This window comes from Prionailurus bengalensis, chromosome E1 (assembly GCF_016509475.1).
Source record: "Prionailurus bengalensis isolate Pbe53 chromosome E1, Fcat_Pben_1.1_paternal_pri, whole genome shotgun sequence".
NCBI classification, from domain to species: Eukaryota; Metazoa; Chordata; class Mammalia; order Carnivora; family Felidae; genus Prionailurus; species Prionailurus bengalensis.
The window spans coordinates 9,910,232-9,929,478 of record NC_057347.1 but is presented as its reverse complement, the minus strand read 5'-3'; the positions used below and the strand labels follow the sequence as shown (position 1 = coordinate 9,929,478).

The window sequence follows — 19,247 nt, the reverse complement described above, 5'->3', positions numbered from 1 at the left end:
ACATCCTGTGACCACATGAGGCAGCACAGAGGTCATGGGCGCCACAGCAGCATTGAGGGGATGGCAGGCCTGGCCTGTGGAGCAGTTCCAATGACTGAGACAGCAAGAGTGAGGACCACTGGCGATGGGCAGCCTCCTTGGGCAGCTGAGTGGAGGGTGGAGGCGTGGTCTGCACCAGGTGGATTTCCCAAGGGAGTTCTGAACAAGAGGGAACATAAAGGGTACATGCTATAAGTGCACTGAGTTCTTGCTTTGAGAACTTGGAAGCTGCCGCACTCTAGAAATAACTGGAGGGAACTGCGCAGTGGGGATGAAGGTCAAGTTTATAGTGAGTGACTAGAGCCAGAACAATCCCATTCGATGCTGTTAACATGGCCCCATTTCTATTCCTAGACTTGTGCAGCCAAGGGAAACATTAGGTTATGCAAATATATAGGTAGGTCTTCAGCCTAGGCCTTTCTTTCACACATAATGTGAACTTCAGAATCTTGAAGGCCAATGATGACTTTTTTATTATTTATGCCAAGCTCTCCAGAGAAGGTGGTGGGTAGATAATAGAGCTCTCATAAGCTCAGAGGGTGGCCTGAACATGGTCACTCATGAGTCAGTGGCTGAGACAAGTACAGACAGTGGGAATTTTTGTGTATAGGGTTTTATGGTACAAATGATCATATCTCAGTCTTATTTCATTTAGATTGTAGCAGTGTTATTCATATTTAAGTTACACCCTGTTGAGGAGAAAAATGCATTTTCTATAATTCAAGGAGGATTTTCAAGATTTTCTTTCACAGTTACAGTTACTTATTGCATGAAACTATTTGCTTTTCTGAATCCTGAAATACTCACCTCTTTGAAGATTCGGTGCCCAGCTTCTACTGGAGGCAAAGAGATATAGACAAAAAAAAGAAAGAAAAGAAAAGAAAGAGAAAAACAGTGCTTTGGAGACAAGAGGCCTGACTTGCATTCCAGCTCCTTACTCTTAATCTCTATGTTCTTGGGCAAGATAGCTTAATTTCTCTGAATCGGAGTCCTTTACTTAGAAGAGGAGAAAGAGAATAGCTACCGGGTCAGATCATATCTGATTCAGCTGGACTTCCACGCTAAGGAAGTATATACTATGTTGTATAACAAAAGAAAAGGTAGGCGACTCAAAGGTTGTTTGAGGGGACACTGATGTTATCAGGGATCCAGGTTCTTTCCATCTTCCTGGTCTGCCATCCTGAGTGTGTTGGCGTGGCCCTCTGGCTAGCTCCCCCGCCATCCAAGATGGCTGCTGCAGTTTTGGTGCTCTTCAGCTGAGAGGACTACGTCAGTGGAGAAGAGACGTCTCTTCCAGTATGTCCCTTTAAGGGCAAGAGAACTTCCCCCACCAGCAGACCTCCCCTCATGATGTTGGCCAGACCTGGGTCACATAGCATTCCTAACCCAGGTGCTAGCAAGGAAAATGGGATCACCGTCATTGGCTTTAGACTGTGTCATTAAGATTCTCTCCTGGGCTAAGAATAGTGTGACCTTCCATCAGCGTCCTGTCCAGAGTTCCTTAACAAGAAAGAAGTAGGAGACGGCTGATAGTGCTGATAGCCCAGTGACTGTTAAATTTGTGTTGTGGTGCTGCTTTGAGTTTGAGGTAATTGTTTGGGTCATGATTTTTTTTAAGGAATACATTAAAAAAATTTTTTTTAACGTTTTATTTTATTTTTGAGAAAGAGACAGAGCATGGGGTGGGGGGAGGGGCAGAGAGAGAGAGAGAGAAGGAGACCCAGAATCCGAAGCTGGCTCCTGGCCCTCAGCTGTCGGCCAACGTGAGGCTCAAATCCACAAACCGTGAGATCATGACCTGAGCCAAAGTTGGACATTTAACTGACCTAGTCACCCAGGCTCCCCTAAAGGAATATATATATTTTAAAGCAGTTTTAGGTTTATAGAAAAATGAGTGGAAAGTACAGAAAGTTCCCATATACCCCTCACCATCACTCCCAGTATCCCCTATCATTAATAGCTTGCAATAGTGTGGTACATTTGTTACAACTGGTGAACCAATGTAGATCCATTGTTATTAACTAGAGTCCAGAGTTTATATTAGGGCTGTTTGTGTTGTATATTCCATGGGTTTAGACAAATGCATAATGATATGTATCCACCACCAGTGTATCATGCAGAGTAGTTTCATTGCCTCAAAAATACCCTGTGCTCCACAGAAGTCATCTGTCCTTCCTTCAAAACATCTGGCAACCACTGAGCTTTTTACTGTCTCTAAAGTCTTGCCTTTTCTAGAATGTCCTATATTTCGAATCCTAGAGTATATAGCCTTTTCAGACTGGCCTCCTTAACTCACAAGGTGCATTTACGGCCCCTTCATGTCTTTTTGTAGTTCAACGGCTCATTTCTTTTTTAGCACCGAATAATATTCCATTGTCTGGATGCACCACATTTTGTTCGTCCATTCATTCATTCAACATCTTGATTGCTTTCAAGTGTTGGCAATTACGAATAAAGCTGCTGGAAACATTTGTGGACAGGTCTTTGTGCGAACATAACTTTCCAGCTCATTTGGGTGACTGTCAAGGAGCATGATTAGCAGGTTGTGATAAGGATATGCTGAGTTTTGTAAGAAACTGTCGAACTGTATTTCCAGGTGCGTTCCCAAGAGCGACGCCCAAGAACATTGCTGTTGCTCCATATCCTCACCAGCATTTGATATTGTCAATGTTTTGGATTTTCACCATTCTGATAGGTGTGTGGTAGTATGAATCATGATTTTAAAAAATCCAAAGAGCACTTGCGTGGCTCAGTCAGTTAAGCTTTTGACTTTGGTTCAGGTCACGATCTCGTGGTTTGTGGGTTAAAGCCCTACCTGGAGCTCTGTGCTGACCGTGTGGAGCCTGCTTGGGATTCTCTCTCTTTCTCTCTCTCTGCCTCTCCCCTGTTCATTCTCACTCTCTCTCTCTCAAAAGAAATAGACTGACACATTTACCAATGAAATAGAATACCTGGGATTCGTTTCAAAATAACTGAGGATAGAGAGAGAAATAGATGATGGTCGATGAAACAAGATTGACCACGAATTGCTAATTGTTGAAACTGGTTTGTTAGGTGAATAGAGGGCCATTATAATATTTCTTTCTAATTTTGATTGTTTGAAGTTTTTGTAACATTTAAATTACAGTTTGATATCATGTTATTAAAAAATGGTAGATGGACACTACGGTATTTAGTAAAAATATGAATTGTCATATAGTACTACCTTCAGATTAACCTAAGTTCTTAACAGTGTTATGGAGAAGAGATGAGTATATGTCAAGTATCTATGCTGAATTAATAATTATTTGAAGAATCCTTCTAGAAACAGAAGAATCTTTTGGTAACATAAGCAATTTTACCGAAAGTAATTTTAAGAACACATGTGATTTCTTTCAAAGTGAATTTTGAAATTACTGAAGCAAAAAACAGTACATGCACATTAGGACAAAATTTAAAATATGTGGACAGGCAACAAAAGGACATAAAAGACATAAAAATCATACCCACTCAAATAGAGCCACCTTTAATCAGAGGCTTGAGGTATAATTTTCCCAACCCTTTCCTGCTTATCTGGGTGTTGGTATCCAGATCTTTTTTGTTTATGTACCAAAAATTTATGAATTATATTTTTAATATATATATCGTTCTGCTCTGTAACTTAATATGTCTGGCACATTGTTTTAAAGACTGCACAGGATGCCATTGTGTGGCTGTTATCATTTATTTAACTAGGCCACTTATGCTCAACCCAGAAGGTTTTGTCCCCAGGTTTTTGCCATTGCAAACAGAAGAGAAGCAGTGAACACTTGTTAAGAGCACAGATTCTGGAGTTAAATGGAAGGGGCACTGTGCAGAAAAAAGTGAACGGAGCAGGCCTGGGATGGCTGTCCTTAGAAAGGCTGCTTGCAAGGTTGGCGCTTGGCTGGCTTCTGGGAACTTGGATTTCAGGCTGGTTTCCAGCATCCCAGCTGACAAGCCTGGTTCCCTGGGCCTAAACTGTCTGTGCAAACCCTGAGATTTATGCTGAGCATCTGCAGTCCTTCAGAAAGTCTGGAGTTTTGTCAGGTGCTAGGCAGAAAGTGCCTGTGTGACCAGCCCCCGATAAAAACCTGGGTCCGGAGTCTCTAGTGAACTGCCCTCTAATATGACATCATACTTGTGTTGTCGCAACTTGTTGCTGGAGGAATTAGGCATCCTCTATGACTCCCCTGTTTGGAAGCTTGCATCTGGTTTCCTTCGGCCTGTCCCGTGGGTCCTTTTCCTTTTTTGTATCCTCTCCCTGGAGCACATCATGGCCATGAGCCCAACTACATGCTGAGTCCTGCCAGTCTAGGAATCTCCAAATCTGGGGACAGCCTGAGGTACCCCCGACACAGGTTTAAGTCCTAGCTCTGCCACCTTATGGCTAAGTAACCTTGGTCAAGGTATTTACCTTCTTGGTCATTTTCTTTCTTTCTTTTTTTTTTTATTAAAAAAAATTTTTTTTAACGTTTATTTTTGAGACAGAGAGAGACAGAGCATGAACGGGGGAGGGGCAGAGAGAGAGGGAGACACAGAATCTGAAGCAGGCTCCAGGCTCTGAGCTGTCAGCACAGAGCCTGACGTGGGGCTCAAACCCATGGACTGTGAGATCACGACCTGAGCTGAAGTCAGACGCTCCACCGACTGAGCCACCGAGGCACCCCACCTTCTTGGTCATTTTCTAATCTTTCATTGGGGTAAAAAAAAAAATAGCTTTATCTTATTGGATTTTGGTAAGGAATTGAATAAGTTAAAGTATGTAAAGTACTTAGAATAGTCCCTGGCGTGTGATTATTTCTCAGTAAACGTGAAGAATCATTATCTTGGAAGCTAGATGTTTATGAGTATTTGCAATTATTTCTTTTGAACACATTCCTAGAAGACAAATTGCTGGGTTTAAGGATACACACTCTTGTTTTTGTTTTTAACTTTTTGTGTGCTCTGATCATAAAAGTAACATATGTTTTTCGTTAAGACATTAGAGATACTTGCTATGGAGAAAGAAAGTCTTCCATAACTCTCTTTTTTCAGATGTAGTTATTGGTAGTAATTGGTTATATACATGTCCAAATTTATTTCTATATGCACTAATATGGACAATATCATATAATATTTTTTAATAAAAATGGACCCATGCACATATTATGCATGCCTAAACATCAGGGAATCTTTTTTTTTTAAATTTTTTAACATTTATTCATTTTTGAGAGAACAGAGCATGAGCTGGGGAGGGGCAGAGAGAGAGGGAGACAGAATCCAAAGCAGGCTCCAGGCTCTGAGCTGTCAGCCCAGAGCCCAACGTGGGGCTTGAACTCACTGACCATGAGATCATGACCTGAGCCGAACTCCCAATCGACTGAGCCACCCAGGTGCCCCCATCAGGGGATCTTTATATTCAATTACTATTTCTTTCTTTTTTAAAAAAATTTTTTAAATGTGTATTTATTTTTGAGAGAGAGAGGGAGAGAGAGAGAGCGTGAGTAGAGGAGGGGCAGAAAGAGGGAGACATAGAATCCGAAACAGGATCCAGGCTCCGAGCTGTCAGCACAGAGCCTGATGTGGGGCTCAAACTCACAGACCACGAGATCATGACCTGAGCCGAAGTCGGATGCTTAACTGACTGAGTCACCCAGGCACCCCTCAATGACTATTTCTAAAACCCTTTTTTGGTCTCCCTTAAATAAACATTTCAAATATAGATGAAATAGAAAATACAGAATTTGGGGGCACCTGACTGGCTCAGTCAGTAGAGCATGCAAGTTTTGATCTTGGGGTCATGAGTTCAAGTCCCATGTTGGGCATGGAGCCTACGAAAGAAAGAAAGAAAGAAAGAAAGAAAGAAAGAAAGAAAGAAAGAAAGAAAGAAAGAAAGAAAGAAGAAAGAAAGAAAGAGAAAGAAAGAAAATACAGTATTTATCAACTGAGTCACACTTTTACATTTGAAAGCACACACTGTGTAAAATATAGTAATTTAAAGTTGCACTGTTGCTCTATTTTTTTTTTTTTTGCTCTATTTTTAAACAAGCATCACAGGCATCTTTGGCCTCAGCATCATTCATCATCACTAGAGTAATTTTTGAGGTTATTTAATACTGGCTTAGGAGCACATTGGCTCTACCTTCACCTGTTGCTTGAGATAAGCATTCTTAGAGCCCACTGGAAGTTTTATCCTATTCACATCACATTCTGGCATTTTATTTGTCCCACGTGTGTGTGATCACCACAACCTGCCCTTTCACCATGCTGCTTTAAAAAATTTTTTTTAGGGGCGCCTGGGTGGCGCAGTCGGTTAAGCGTCCGACTTCAGCCAGGTCACGATCTCGCGGTCCGTGAGTTCGAGCCCCGCATCGGGCTCTGGGCTGATGGCTCAGAGCCTGGAGCCTGTTTCCGATTCTGTGTCTCCCTCTCTCTCTGCCCCTCGCCCGTTCATGCTCTGTCTCCTTCTGTCCCAAAAATAAATAAACGTTGAAAAAAAAATTAAAAAAAAAAAAATTTTTTTTAATGTTTATTCATTTTTGAGAGACAGAGACAGAGAATGAGATGGGGGGGAGTAAAGAGAGAGGGAGACACAGAATCCCAAGCAGGCTCCAAGCTGTCAGCACAGAGCCCGATGCGGGGCTGGAACCCATGAACTGCGAGATCATGACCTAAGCGGAAGTCAGAGGCCCAACAAATTGAGCCACCCGGGCATCCCTCACCATGCTGCTTTTAAAGTTATCTTTAAAAGTATCGTTTACAGTGATGTCTAATATACAAAATTATGAGATTGTGCCCTCAGGAATAATTACTGTGAGTGTGTTCAGTTTCTCTACCTCCTTTAAACAAAATTTTTATTTTATTTTATTTTATTTTTTTAATTTTTAATTTTTTTAAACGTTTATTTATTTTTGAGACAGAGAGAGACAGAGCATGAATGGGGGAGGGTCAGAGAGAGAGGGAGACACAGAATCCGAAACAGGCTCCAGGCTCTGAGCAGTCAGCACAGAGCCCGACGCGGGGCTCGAACTCACGGACCGCGAGATCACGACCTGAGCCGAAGTCGGGCGCTTAACCAACTGAGCCACCCAGGTGCCCCTAAACAAAATTTTTAAATGTTTATTCATTTTTGGGGGGGGGGGAGGGCGGGGCAGAGAGAGAGGGAGTCACAGAATCTAAAGCAGGTTCCAGGCTCTGAACTGTTAGCACAGAGCCCAACGCAGGGCTTGAACTCACGAAGCGAGAGATCATGACCTGAGCTAAAGTTGGAGGCTAAACGGACTGAGTCACCCAGGCGTCTCTCCTCTTAAGATAGTTTTATCGGGCAACCTCTATGTATCAGCATCTCAAACTCATTGGTCAAGGTTGTTTGAGGATGTGTCTTCTTTACACAGCACTTAACACTGATTGGATCTCGGTGCTTAAAAATACATAGATTTTGGAGACGGTTGGGGAAATTTTGATATAGGCTATATACTATATGATATTTTGAAAATATTATTTTTCTTAGATGTGATAATGCTATTGGAGGAGGAGAATGCCTTAGCAGATCATAGTGGAAGTATTTAGGGGTGAAGTGTCATTATATCTACCATATACTTTCAAATGATGCCGTGAAAAGAAAAATGGAAGGGGGCAGAGATAAGAAGCAAATGCGAATGTCCACAATTGGTAATTGTAGGTGATAAATATATAAGGGTGTAGTGTTCTCTTCACACTTTTCTATGACTTTGAAAATGTTCAAAATGAAAAGTGGGACAATAAAAAAGGCTTCCTTACCCTTCAATATTATAAGAATATTTATCCACATTTACTTCTGGGACTTTCATATTTTCATGTTTTACAGTTAAATTTATATTGAATTGGACTCTATTTTTGGCACAAAGGGTGAGATGTGGGTCTCACTTAATTTGAAGTGCTACGTTATGTTAAATTCTTCTAAATCATTTTTTTTTGGGGGGGCATTTCCATTCTGTGATAACTATACAGTTTTTCTTACGTAATTTTATGGCATGTTTTTAATTCTAATAAGGTAAACCTCTCCTCTTTATTCTTCCTCTTGTAAATTTTCTTTCTTTGTGTTTTAAGATTTTATTTTTAAGTAATCTCCATACCTAACATGGGGCTTGAACTCACAACCCTGAGATCAAGAGTTGTGTGCTCTACCAACCGAGCCGAGTAGGAGCTCTCTCCTTATAAATTTTCTCAGATTGGCCAGTGCACTTATTATTCCAGGTGAACTTTGGAATAAACACGTTAAGTTCATGATTAATTTGCATTTTGTTAAAATCATAGATTAATTTGGGCAGACTTGACTTTTATGTAATTTAGTCTTCTCATTTCAGTTACATGGGATTTCTCTGGATAGCCAAGAATCCTTCAGAAGTTCAAGTAACCAACACAGAGCGATTATGTTTGTTTGAGAAGTTAGCATTTTAACTGAATTACAGAGTAAATAAATATATGATTTATTTTGCCTACTATACATTAGATACTAGGAATGCAAAAATTATTAAGACAGCATCACTGCCACTCAAAGAGTTTGTAATTGTATAAAGGCGAATGGGGGGCCCCTGGGTGGCTCAGTTGGTTAAGCGTCCGTCTTCGGCTCAGGTCGCAATCTCGCGGTCCATGAGTTCGAGCCCCGCGTCGGGCTCTGTGCTGACAGCTCAGGGCCTGGAGCCTGCTTCGGATTCTGTGTCTCCCTCTCTCTCTGCCCCTCCCCCATTCACGCTCTGTCTCTCTCGGTCTCAAAAATAAATAAACGTTAAAAAAAAAATTTAAAAAAAAAGGCGAATGGTTGAAATAAGGTGGTTTTTGGGAAAAGACAAGCATTTACAAGGTGCAGAAGTTTCATGAGGGAGAGAGTATTTAACTCTGGCCGAGATGGGCAGGCTCACCGGAAGAAGTGATTTTAGCCTGAGCAAAAATTTAAAAGATGAATAGGCACTTGCCAGGCAGCCAGCTTATAGAAGAGTATCAGATCAGAGGGAATATAGTAGATATCAAAGCACAGAGGCCTGAAATAACAGGCTGTGTTCAAGGCACCACAACGGGCATCTCGTTGTCGGAATATAAAGTAAAAGGAATATAAAGTAAAGTACTTTTGAAAGATGAGGCTAAGATAACGAGGGTGGAGGTGGGGTGCAAGGTTATGAAGGGTCTCCGTATACTGTGCTGAAGAACTGGGGCCTTTATGTTAAAGGTAGAGGGGTGCTGTGGGGAGCTTTTAAACAGAGGCGTGCTGGGGCACCTGGGTGGCTTAGTCGGTTAAGCATCTGAATTGGTTTCGGCTCAGGTCACGATCTCACGGTATGAGAGATCGAGCCCTGCATCGGGCTCTGCACTGATGGTACGGGGCCTGCTTGGGATCCTCTCTCTCTCTTTCCCTCTCTCTGCCCCTCCCCCGCCCATGTGCTCTCTAAATAGATAAATAAATAAATGAATCAATAAATTTAAAAAAATTTTAAATTAAATTTTAATTTTTAAATTAAAAAAAAAACCAGAGGTGTGCTATGGTCAGATTTGCATTTCTGGTAGGTTTGTGACGAGGGAATTTGAGCAGTAGCAGACCTAGAAGTGAGCTGGAAGCTAATGCGAATTCATCCTTGTATGATGTTAAAGGCCTGGATTCGACCAATGCCAGCAAAGACAAGAGAGAGGCAAGATTTGAAAACAGTTAAGGAGAGAAAATACATACAGGAGCTGACTAGATATTTTAGACTTTAAAAGAGAGCCATAGGAGTCCAGAAGGTATGTTGGGTCGGTGTCTCATTTAGTTGACATAAAAAGGCACAGGTTAAGTCCTTTCCATTTTATGGGGTTAATAAAATGACTCATCAGTTTTCAAAACTCTCTGGATAAGGATGTAACTGTTCTGTAAATTGAAGTTATGTCACTGTTCCAGTGTTTACAATTGCAGCCTTTGTCTGTCATTTCATAAATATTTTGGGAAGTCAACCATCTTTTCTGGGATTATTCTTCAGCTTTAACAAAGTGGGGTGGCGGAGATTGAACTTGATTTCGTACACATTTCTGCTCGAAAATCATGCTATGCGATTTATTTTTCCTTAATACTTTTGTTTCTGTGTGCTCAGTGTTGTACTAGGTTGTGTAGGTTACAGAAATAGAACTATGGCATCTGTCTTTGACAAACAGTTTTGTTGGTGAAATCAACTCATGGCAGTACTATTAAAAGGAAGTAAGGTGTAAGAGCTGATTGGTTTATGGTACAGGCTGTAAAGTCATTCATTTATTACCTGTTTTTATGAAGTCCAGTGGGGAGAAAATAAGCCAGTAGACAAGAAAATATATAGTATACTGAATGGTGATATACGTCACGGAGGCTAACAAAGCAGGGAAGCGTGTGCACTGAGGGCCTGGCTTACTATTTAATGTGACAAGAGAAGCCCCTCTTAATAGAATGACATTTGACCAGAGACTTAGGGAGTGAGAGAGAGTGGACCATGTGGTCTATTATAATATGTAGGAATGTGGGGGAAGAGGAATCCGGGCAGAGGGAGCAACAACTGCAAAGGCCCTGGGGTGGGAGTATGATTGGCTTAGTTGAGCAACAGTGAGGAGGAGCTTGCTGTAGTAAAAGCAGTGTGAGAGGGGGAAGGTGAGTCCACGAATGGAAGGAGGGGAAAATTATTCGGTGGAGGTCAGGGTAAGCGCGTTGACTTTTCCTCTAAGTGAGACAGAAAGCTATTGGATCACTGTAAGTGGAGGTGGGATATGATTAGACTGAACTGAGTTTTGGGAGCACCATGCTAGACTATAAAGAGGCTGGGGGCAGAAGATGGGAGCCTGGGTAGGAAGCAGTTGGAATCATCCTGGTAGGATGGGCAATGGCTTGGACCAGATGGTAGCAGTGAACGTGGTGAGAAGTGCTGAGACGTGGTGGCATTTATGACATGTATTCTGACATATTCCATTTATGGAGGTGGAGAAGACTGTATGAGACATCTATGAAAGAAAATCAAGAATTTGGGTTTTTTCCAGTTAAACTGGAGATGCTTAAGACACCTAAGTGGAGGTGTCAAGAAGGTAGTTGGTGAAATGAGTCTGGAATACAGAAGAGAGTACCAGGCTGAAGATATATATAGGTGGTATTTTAAAGCCACAAGTTTGGGGGGTCACCTGGATGACTGCGTCCATTAAGCATTAGACTCTGGACTTTGGTTTAGGTCACTATCTGGAGGTTGGTGAAATCAAGCCCCACCTTGGGCTCTGCACTGATGGGGTGGAGCCTACTTGGGATTCTTTCTCTCCCTCTCTCTATGCCCCCCCCCCCACTCTCTCTCTCAAAATAAAATAAACAAACATTAAAAAATAAATGAAAGCCACAAGTTGGTGACACTGGCCAAGTTAGAGTGGATAGGGGCGACGAGCCTCCAGGTGCTAGAGATCAAGGAGATGGGGAGAAGCCAACAAAGGGGATTGGGAGGAGGAGCAGAGAGGTGGGCAGAAAACCAGGAGGGTGTGGGGTCCTGGTGTCTGGACTCCTCCTCCTGTTTTGAGGGGTCAAGAGTGATCAGTGGTGACCTAACATGTTGATAAGTAAGATAAGAACTGGGATTGGGCCATAGCGGTCAAGTAATGCAGGAAACAACCAGTCATTCCATTCATCTTTTCATTAGTGCTAAATATGTTTCACAGCAAGATTTAGTTATTTCTACGTTTTTTTCACTGTCAGATTAACTATGAAAGTTGTCCAGGGTAATTTCCAGAAGTTAGTCATTTCTGATAGCAGCAAAAAAGGTTACCACTAAGGATTAGTATGCATTTTTATTATTTGCGGTAGTATTTACCATCTTGAATAACGGGCGAGTCCTTGTTAAAGGGTTATTTTTCTTCACGCCCTCCGCAAGAGTTGCTTGTGCGTCCATTCTTTCGTTTACCCAGGAAATCACTAAGCGCCTGTACTGTGCCAACCCTAGGTTGTTCCTGTCCCGACATGCGATCGAATTTCTCACGCGCAGGATTTTGCCTTTCTTGCGGCACTTGGCTTCAGCCTCCCCGCAGTGGGGTTTTTCCAGCCTACCTTGTCCAGCTGCAGTTCTCAGCGTCGGCCCCTAGAGGCCCGAATCGGTCTGCCGGTGCGGCCCTCCCACGCCTGGGAGGGACCCTTTGGATGCTCTAGAGCGATATGCAGACGAGACGGGCGGGCACTATGCAGATAAGGTGGGCGGCCCTCGCCGGGCGGGCACTATGCAGATAAGGTGGGCGGGCCTCGCCGGGCGGTCACTATGCAGATGAGGTGGGCGGGGCCCGCCCGCGCGGGCAAGGAGCGGCTCCGCCGGCGGCCGCCGGGAACTGGAAGGCGCCCGGCCCTTTCTTTGACTGGAGCGGACCCGCCGGACGCAGCTGCCTCGCCCGCCGGAGCCGGCGCGAGCTGCAGCACGGCGGACACCGTGTCCGAGGCCGGCCAGCCGGCCGTTGCCCGAGTCGGCCGAGCATGGGCAACCACTCGGGTCGGCCCGAGGATCCCGAACCAGGTCTGTGCTGTTTGCGGGGGTCGCGCCGCGCCCCCTCCCCGGCCCGGCGCCCTTCCCCCACCCGCCTTTCGGGCCAGCGGCCGCCGCGCTGCCCGCGGGCGCTCAAGGGGCGAGTGGAAAGGTGAAGTTCCCGGGATGTGATTCTTGCCTTTGGAATGCGCTAGTGGGGTTGTGAAATTACCTGTGCCTGTTCCGCGACACGGAAATGCCACTCACCATAAACACGTACCTGGAAGCTCTGGGTCTGCCCGGACGCGGCGAGTGGGGCGGGAGGGAGCCGGTCTCCGTGGCCCGGCGCACGCAGGCCAGGCCGGTGGAGAGAGGGGTCGGGGCGGGGGGGGGAGGTGGGGGGGTGGGGGTGGGATGGGGGAGGGTTCTGCCCAGATTTCGTAGTGGAGTCTGACTTGCCCCTCCTGTCTGCCGCCCAGCCAGGGTCTCGAATACGGTGGGTGGAGGCAGTTCCTGCAGACTTTCTGGGCATTTGCAACGAAAAGTGTGACTTGGCAGTGTTTTCTGGTTCATTGTCCATTTTGCGGTGCATCATTTGCGTATCACACACTTTCTGGAGTCCCGTGGAAGGTGGCAGCCCGTCAGCAGATCTGTTACTCATACTCAGACCAAGGGCTTGATTGTGACTGTTTCTTACCCAAAATAGTCTGTGCTTTTTCTGGGATACCAGAAACTTCAGCGGCTTATCAAATTTTTATTTCCTCAGAAATTAAGCGAGCCTGGTTGGAGAGTCAGCTGGGCTCTAGTTGTCATCTTCTGGTTCATCATCCTGGCCTCCGGCACAGATTTAGATGCTGCAACCACGGGGTTGCATTTAAAAACAAAGCCAGAACATTTCTATACTGTCACATGAAGGAAGTGGAATTTAATTTAGCCTCAAAAATTACATCTTGCCTGATTGGGGAGAGATGGTCCACTTAATGCTGGAATCCTGGAATGGCAGGCGGCGGGTATGTGTTCCCAAGACAGAGTCAGAACTCTTAAAAATGTTCTCAAGGGTGTAATTTTTTAATTGAGATTTGAATGAGGAAATTGAGGCTTTGAGAGGTGCAGTGACTTGTGTTCAGTGACAGCCCTGGGATCGGGAGCAGGGCTGTAATTAAACCCTCGATCTTCGTAGCCTCGGTCCATTCATCACTCTTCGCTTACTGCCCAGTGCCTTAGCTGTCTGTCTTGACAGGGAGGCCAAGGGGACTCAGGCTGTATCCTTGGGACTGGGCCCAGGAGGGGTGCCTCTAGGTGGGGTGCCTCCTCGGCAGTTGTGGTTCACTGGACTGGTACAACAACCAGGATGGAAAACTTTGCCACACGGGAATAGTGTGTAGAAAAACATCAGAGATGGGGTTACTGTGTAGATTACATAGGGGCAACTCTCTAAAGTTCACGGCCTGTATCCAAACTTCTTTGGGCAGAATAACCAATATTTGCAAAATAATGCCTTTGTCGTAAAGAGCCCTATAATAAACTGTCAGGTCAAAGATATGTAACACTTTAAAAACACCTCTCCCTGGTACACAGCTGCCCAGGTATTGTAAAAACTCATTTCCTTTGTGTCAAATTGCAAAGAGACACCCCCACCCCCACCCCCCGCCCTGCCACCCCACCTTGTTAGAGTTCTTTAGGTTCCAGGGCGTCTGGCTGGCTCAGTTGATGAAGCATGTGACTCTTGACCTTAGAGTCGTGAGTTGGAGCCTCACGTTGGGTGTGGAGATTACTTAAAAATAAAATCAGGATGCCTGGGTAGCTCAGTCAGTTTAGCGTCAGACTTCAGCTCGGGTCATGATCTCACGGTCTGTGGGTTCGATCCCTGCATCAGGCTCTGTGCTGACAGTGTGGAGCGTGGACCCTGCTTTGGATTCTGTGTCCCTCTCTCTCTGCCTTCCGTTACTCGCACTCTGTCTGTCTCTCTCAAAAATAAATAAACATCAAGAATAAATTTAATAATAAATAAAACCTTAGGGGTGCCTGGGTGGCTCAGTTGATTAAGCGTCTGACTCTTGACTTTGGCTCAGGTCATGATCTCATGGTTTGTGAGTTTGAGCCCTACATGGGGCTCTGTGCTGGCAGTGTGGAGCCTGCTTGGGATTCTGTCTCCCTCTCTCTGCCCCTCCCCTGCTTGCTCTCAATCTCTCTCTCGAAATAAATAAAAATAGACTTTAAAAAAACCTTTAAAAAAAGAGTTATTTGGGTTCCAGTTTCTAAGTGGCTTTGCTTTGTAAAGCATTCTAATGGACAGGAGATGAAAAGACCGCTTTTATGCCAGTGACTTATTTTATTGCATTTTTCAATGACTGTAATTTCAGAATGGGAACTCAATCTGATTCGCTGCAAGTAAAGATCACCAATTAGGAAATCTTAGGGACTAGGGTGACCTGAAAGTATGAATATAGTTTTAGTTGGTCTCTTTTCTTAATCCCTTTTTTTGAAATTTATTTCTTTTTGAGAGAGAGAGAGAGAAAGAATGTACACATGCACTTGAGTGGGGGGAGGGCAAAGAGACAGGGAGAGAGAGAATCCCAAGTAGGCTCTGCACTGTTAGCGCAGGGCCCCATGCAGGGCTCGACCTCATGAACCATGAGATCATGACCTGAGCCAAAATAAAGAGTCAGATGCTCAACTAACTGAGCGACCCAGGCGCCCCAATTTTAACTGGTCTCTTAATACAATGATGAAATGCTGTAGAATGCATCAAAAAACTTTTGAAATCAGAGTTTTGTCAAAGATTAATCTGTCTTCATTCTGCTTTACCCTGAGGGCAAGGATGCGATGGGGGCCTCCCAGTGTCAGTTGTGGTATATTGGACTAGAACCAGAACAAGTGCTTCAGTGGGTCGTCACAACAAGGGGCCCAGAGATGAGTGGTAGAGGTAAGGGGGGGGGGAAACAGGAAGGCTGGACAAGGGAAGAGCAACACCCAAGTGTGATTTTTACATAGTTCTTGTATTGTGTTACTTTTGTCCTTTGAGATGCAGACTTTTAAAAAGACTTGGGGGTGGGTGGCAGGAGCGGGGGTGGGCGCCTGGCTGGCTCAGTCCATGGGGTACGAGGCTCTTGATCTTGGGATCATGAGTTCAAGCCCCACGTTGGGTATAGAGATTACTTCAAAAAATATCGTTAAATAGAATTAGGAATGAAAGAAGTTTATGAGAGACCTGACAAACACAAAAGGCGTGGGAAGCCAGAACTGGGCTGGGAGAGTTTTAGGCCATGATGCAGATCCAGCGCGTATGAAAGGAAAGGAGGGGGTGGCAGGTTTGGGCAGGGAGAGCCTCAGATAGCTCTGCAGCTGTGGCGAGGCCCTGGCCAACTGATTGAGGGAACTCGATTGGGCAGAAATGGCCAATCCCTAGTGTTCTTGCTGTGGTCAGTCACTGCTGGAGGCTGCCTGGGAAGAAGGCACCTTTAGCCCAAAAGCCAGGTTGAATCCTGGGACCCTGGTGGCACTAACAGCTGGAGGTGTCAGCTAACTGCAGTTCTTGTAGCTGAACGCCAAGTTCTTTCTTGAATAGAGATCCAGGTGGCACATCTCATGGCTGCCTTCCGCAGGAACCTCAGTTGCTTGGGCAGGGACGGTCTATTTAAAGAGTAAATGAGGTAGAATTTCCATCTTAGATCCCCATCTTAGACCCTAGGCTTGAAAGGGCTGGAATTAACCCCCATGTCTTCTCTCTTCCAGTTGGAAGCACCTTGTCCTCTCCGGGGCACACCTTTTCTAGCCCTGGAATTGGCCATGGTAGCAGCAGGATTCCTCTTTTGTGGTGTCTGTGATCCTTTGAGTTGGGTCATTGTGGCTTCATTGTGGTATTGTATTACAGGATGGGCAGGAGAAATGGATCAAGTAAAAGACATGAACATATCCATGAATGAGGGCAGCCTGAATGAGAACCTGTTGATTACTCTTACTTCCTAGAAGTTCCCTAGAACTAGAAGTTCTAGATGTTAGCAGTCTTTCAGTTTCCAACCAGGTTGTCAGACCTGCATTGTAGACAGGGCTACTGGGTATGGTTGTGTTGGTTGTGCACTGTTCAAAGGCACCTGGATATAAAGGGATGAGAGGGCCCAGGTGGGGTTGTATCAGTCCAGAGATAGGGGTGCCATTTTGCAGTTTTGCCTTTTTATATTCACACAAAGATGCCTGATAATGCTAAAGAAGGCCTTAGTCAAAGGTGAGTTTAGTAGGCTTTCCCCGGTTTCACTACTAGCTGATTTTTGCTTGCTGTTTACCTTAAATTTGCATGTATGTACTTATTTTTTATTTTATTTTATTTTTTTAGTTTATTTAATTTTTTCAGTAATCTCTACACCGAATTTGGGGCTCAAACTCACAACCCTGAGATCAAGAGTCGCATGCTCTTCCGACTGAGCCAGCCAGGTGCCCCTGCATTTATGTGTTTAAATAAATGCAAATGATGTGAAACGAAAGCGAAACTTCTACTTCTACCCGCTTAGGTCCTACTTTGTATTAGTTACAGTGAATGCTAACTGGTTAAAGACAAATCCCCAAATAGCCACTGAAGACTCTAAAAGTTGGTTTCTCGCTTACATCACAGTCCGGTGTGAGTCGGGGGCAGTCTGGGCAGTTAGACGTTTGTTAGAGACTCAAGCCTGCGAACGTTCATCCTTAGCGCCTGGCTGCTGGGTTGCACTTGGATGTACCAACATTCAGGGGAGGATTCATGGAGGATACCGCAGGAGATTCTACGGGCCGGGCCTGGAAGTGACGCACATCATTTCCACCCAGGCTCTACTGGCCAGTTTCAGTCACACGGCCCCACCTGGATGCTGAGGGACTGGAAAACATCTTTGTGGATGCCAGGCAGAGGACAGACAGCAGCAATATTGGTGAATACTGGCAATCTCTTTCCAGACATGGTATCCACTCCCAACCGCATCTGTGTCAGTATTAAGAAAAATTTAATCAGAAAAATGAAAGACCTGTAAGCACCCATATATCCACCGTCTAGATCTGCAGTTAACATTTTGCTACATTTGCTTTATATATATATCCATCTATTCATCCTTCCATCCATCATCCTATCTTATTTTGGGGGGCATTTCAAAGAAATGATGGTTACCTCCATCATTCTACATAATACGCTACGCCTCTTATGCCTGTACTATTTCTTGACTTAGTAGCTTTCAAGGCTATATACTAACCTTTACTGTGAAACTTCAGGAATTAGTGCATTTTTACTAGTATATGCCTCTACTCCCCGCCCCCCCCCCCATTTCTGCAAGTCATACATAAATTTTCTGATGTTCTTGTTAGTATGGTAAAATGCCAATGGGGGAATATAGTTGTGGGTATATAGTCTTTTACTGTATTTCACTTTAGAATTCTAGGGAAATTGGGGCACCTGAGGCTCAGTCGGTTAAACATCCAACTCTTGATTTCAGCTTAGGTCATGGTCGCATCAGCCTCCACACTGACAGTACGGAGCCTGCTTGGGATTCTCTCTCTCCCTTTCTCTCTGCCCCTCTTCTGTTTGCCCTCTCTCTCTCAAAAAATAAATAAACTAAAAAAAAAAAATTAGAATTCTAAGGAATTCTATTGTTTACCATCTTCCTTCCTTCCTTCCTTCCTTCCTTCCTTCCTTCCTTCCTTCCACCTGCATTTCTTCACTGACCAACTTTAAACAGTGTCCTTGGCTAGGTAAATGAGGATATAACATCCTCAAATTTCAACTGTCTTTTCCATTTTATCCTTCACACCCTATCCTGGTCTGCCTCTCAACCTTTCATGTGGCTAGAATGTTCTGTTCCATAATTAGTATAATTAAATCTTCTGTGCATTGTCTGTAGATTGAAAGTTGAAAACTAATCAGTATTTAACATATTAGGATCGCATATGTATTATTTACTGGGCAACCAGGGAGTGCATTTAGACTTAGAGAGAAGGAAATGTAATCTTACATTGCTTACCTTGTGACCTGTGGCAGAAGACATGACTTTAAAAGAAAAGCAAGGAGTAAGATTGGAAGGGAGGTAGTGCAGGTATTATAATTATTTACTTTTAAAATGATCTTAACATGCTTTTATCCTGTTTTGGAGCTTCTCACTTTTACTTCCATTATTATGGAGAATTTGTTTTCTTTTTGAAGACGAAAAGCAGGGTGGTTAAGACTGTGGGCTCTGGAGCCAGACTGTGCAAATCCCAGTTTTGTCACTCCCAGCTCTGAGACTTTAGACAAGTGATTTAGGCTTTCTGAGCCTCAGTTTTGTCATCTAGAAAAGGAGTTACTAATATAACGTACCTCATAAGGTTGTTGTTAAAACCGGTGAAGGATTAGAACAGCCTCACACATAGAAAGTGTCCGAGAAGCATGTTTTAGTTTGGACTTGGTTCCCCCTTGTCCTGCCTCACTCTTGGGTTAGCCCACTACTTCACTGATCTTTCTCTGTGTTTGCATTCCTTTGCTTTGGCTGGAGTATTTCCTGTGGTCCTCTATATATTCTGTCACTCTCTATATTCACCTTTTTCTTACAGTTTTCCTGTTGACTTTTAAAATTCCATTTTCTCTTTCCAAAATATTTTTTGTTGTCTGCTTGATCTTATTCATAGAAGTTTGGAGCTTGGGGGAGGGGAGCGGTGTTGGTCAGAAGGCTTGAGTCAAATGAATTCATGGCTTCTGTTGGCATTAAATTTCAAGGACTCATCAAATTTTTTACAATATTCACTAAGAAGAGAATATTCTCAGAATAGGAATTTTTCTCAGAGGTA

At 44.0% G+C, this 19,247-nt stretch overlaps 1 protein-coding gene across 7 annotated transcripts in view; it reads left to right on the top strand.

Moving 5' to 3' along the window:
- SPECC1 (sperm antigen with calponin homology and coiled-coil domains 1) overlaps positions 1-19,247 on the top strand; it is a 286,429-nt gene that overhangs the window by 123,334 nt on the left and 143,848 nt on the right. Inside the window, exon 1 of one of the 7 annotated variants that reach the window (XM_043583242.1) lies at positions 12,242-12,518. The exons of 5 other annotated variants lie outside the window; for them this stretch is intronic. In XM_043583242.1, the coding sequence (XP_043439177.1) occupies positions 12,479-12,518 (40 nt within the window). In that variant the 5' untranslated portion in view covers positions 12,242-12,478. Of the gene's footprint in view, positions 1-12,241; positions 12,519-19,247 lie in introns of those variants that run through there. One more of the 7 variants, XM_043583244.1, reaches the window with a different exon arrangement.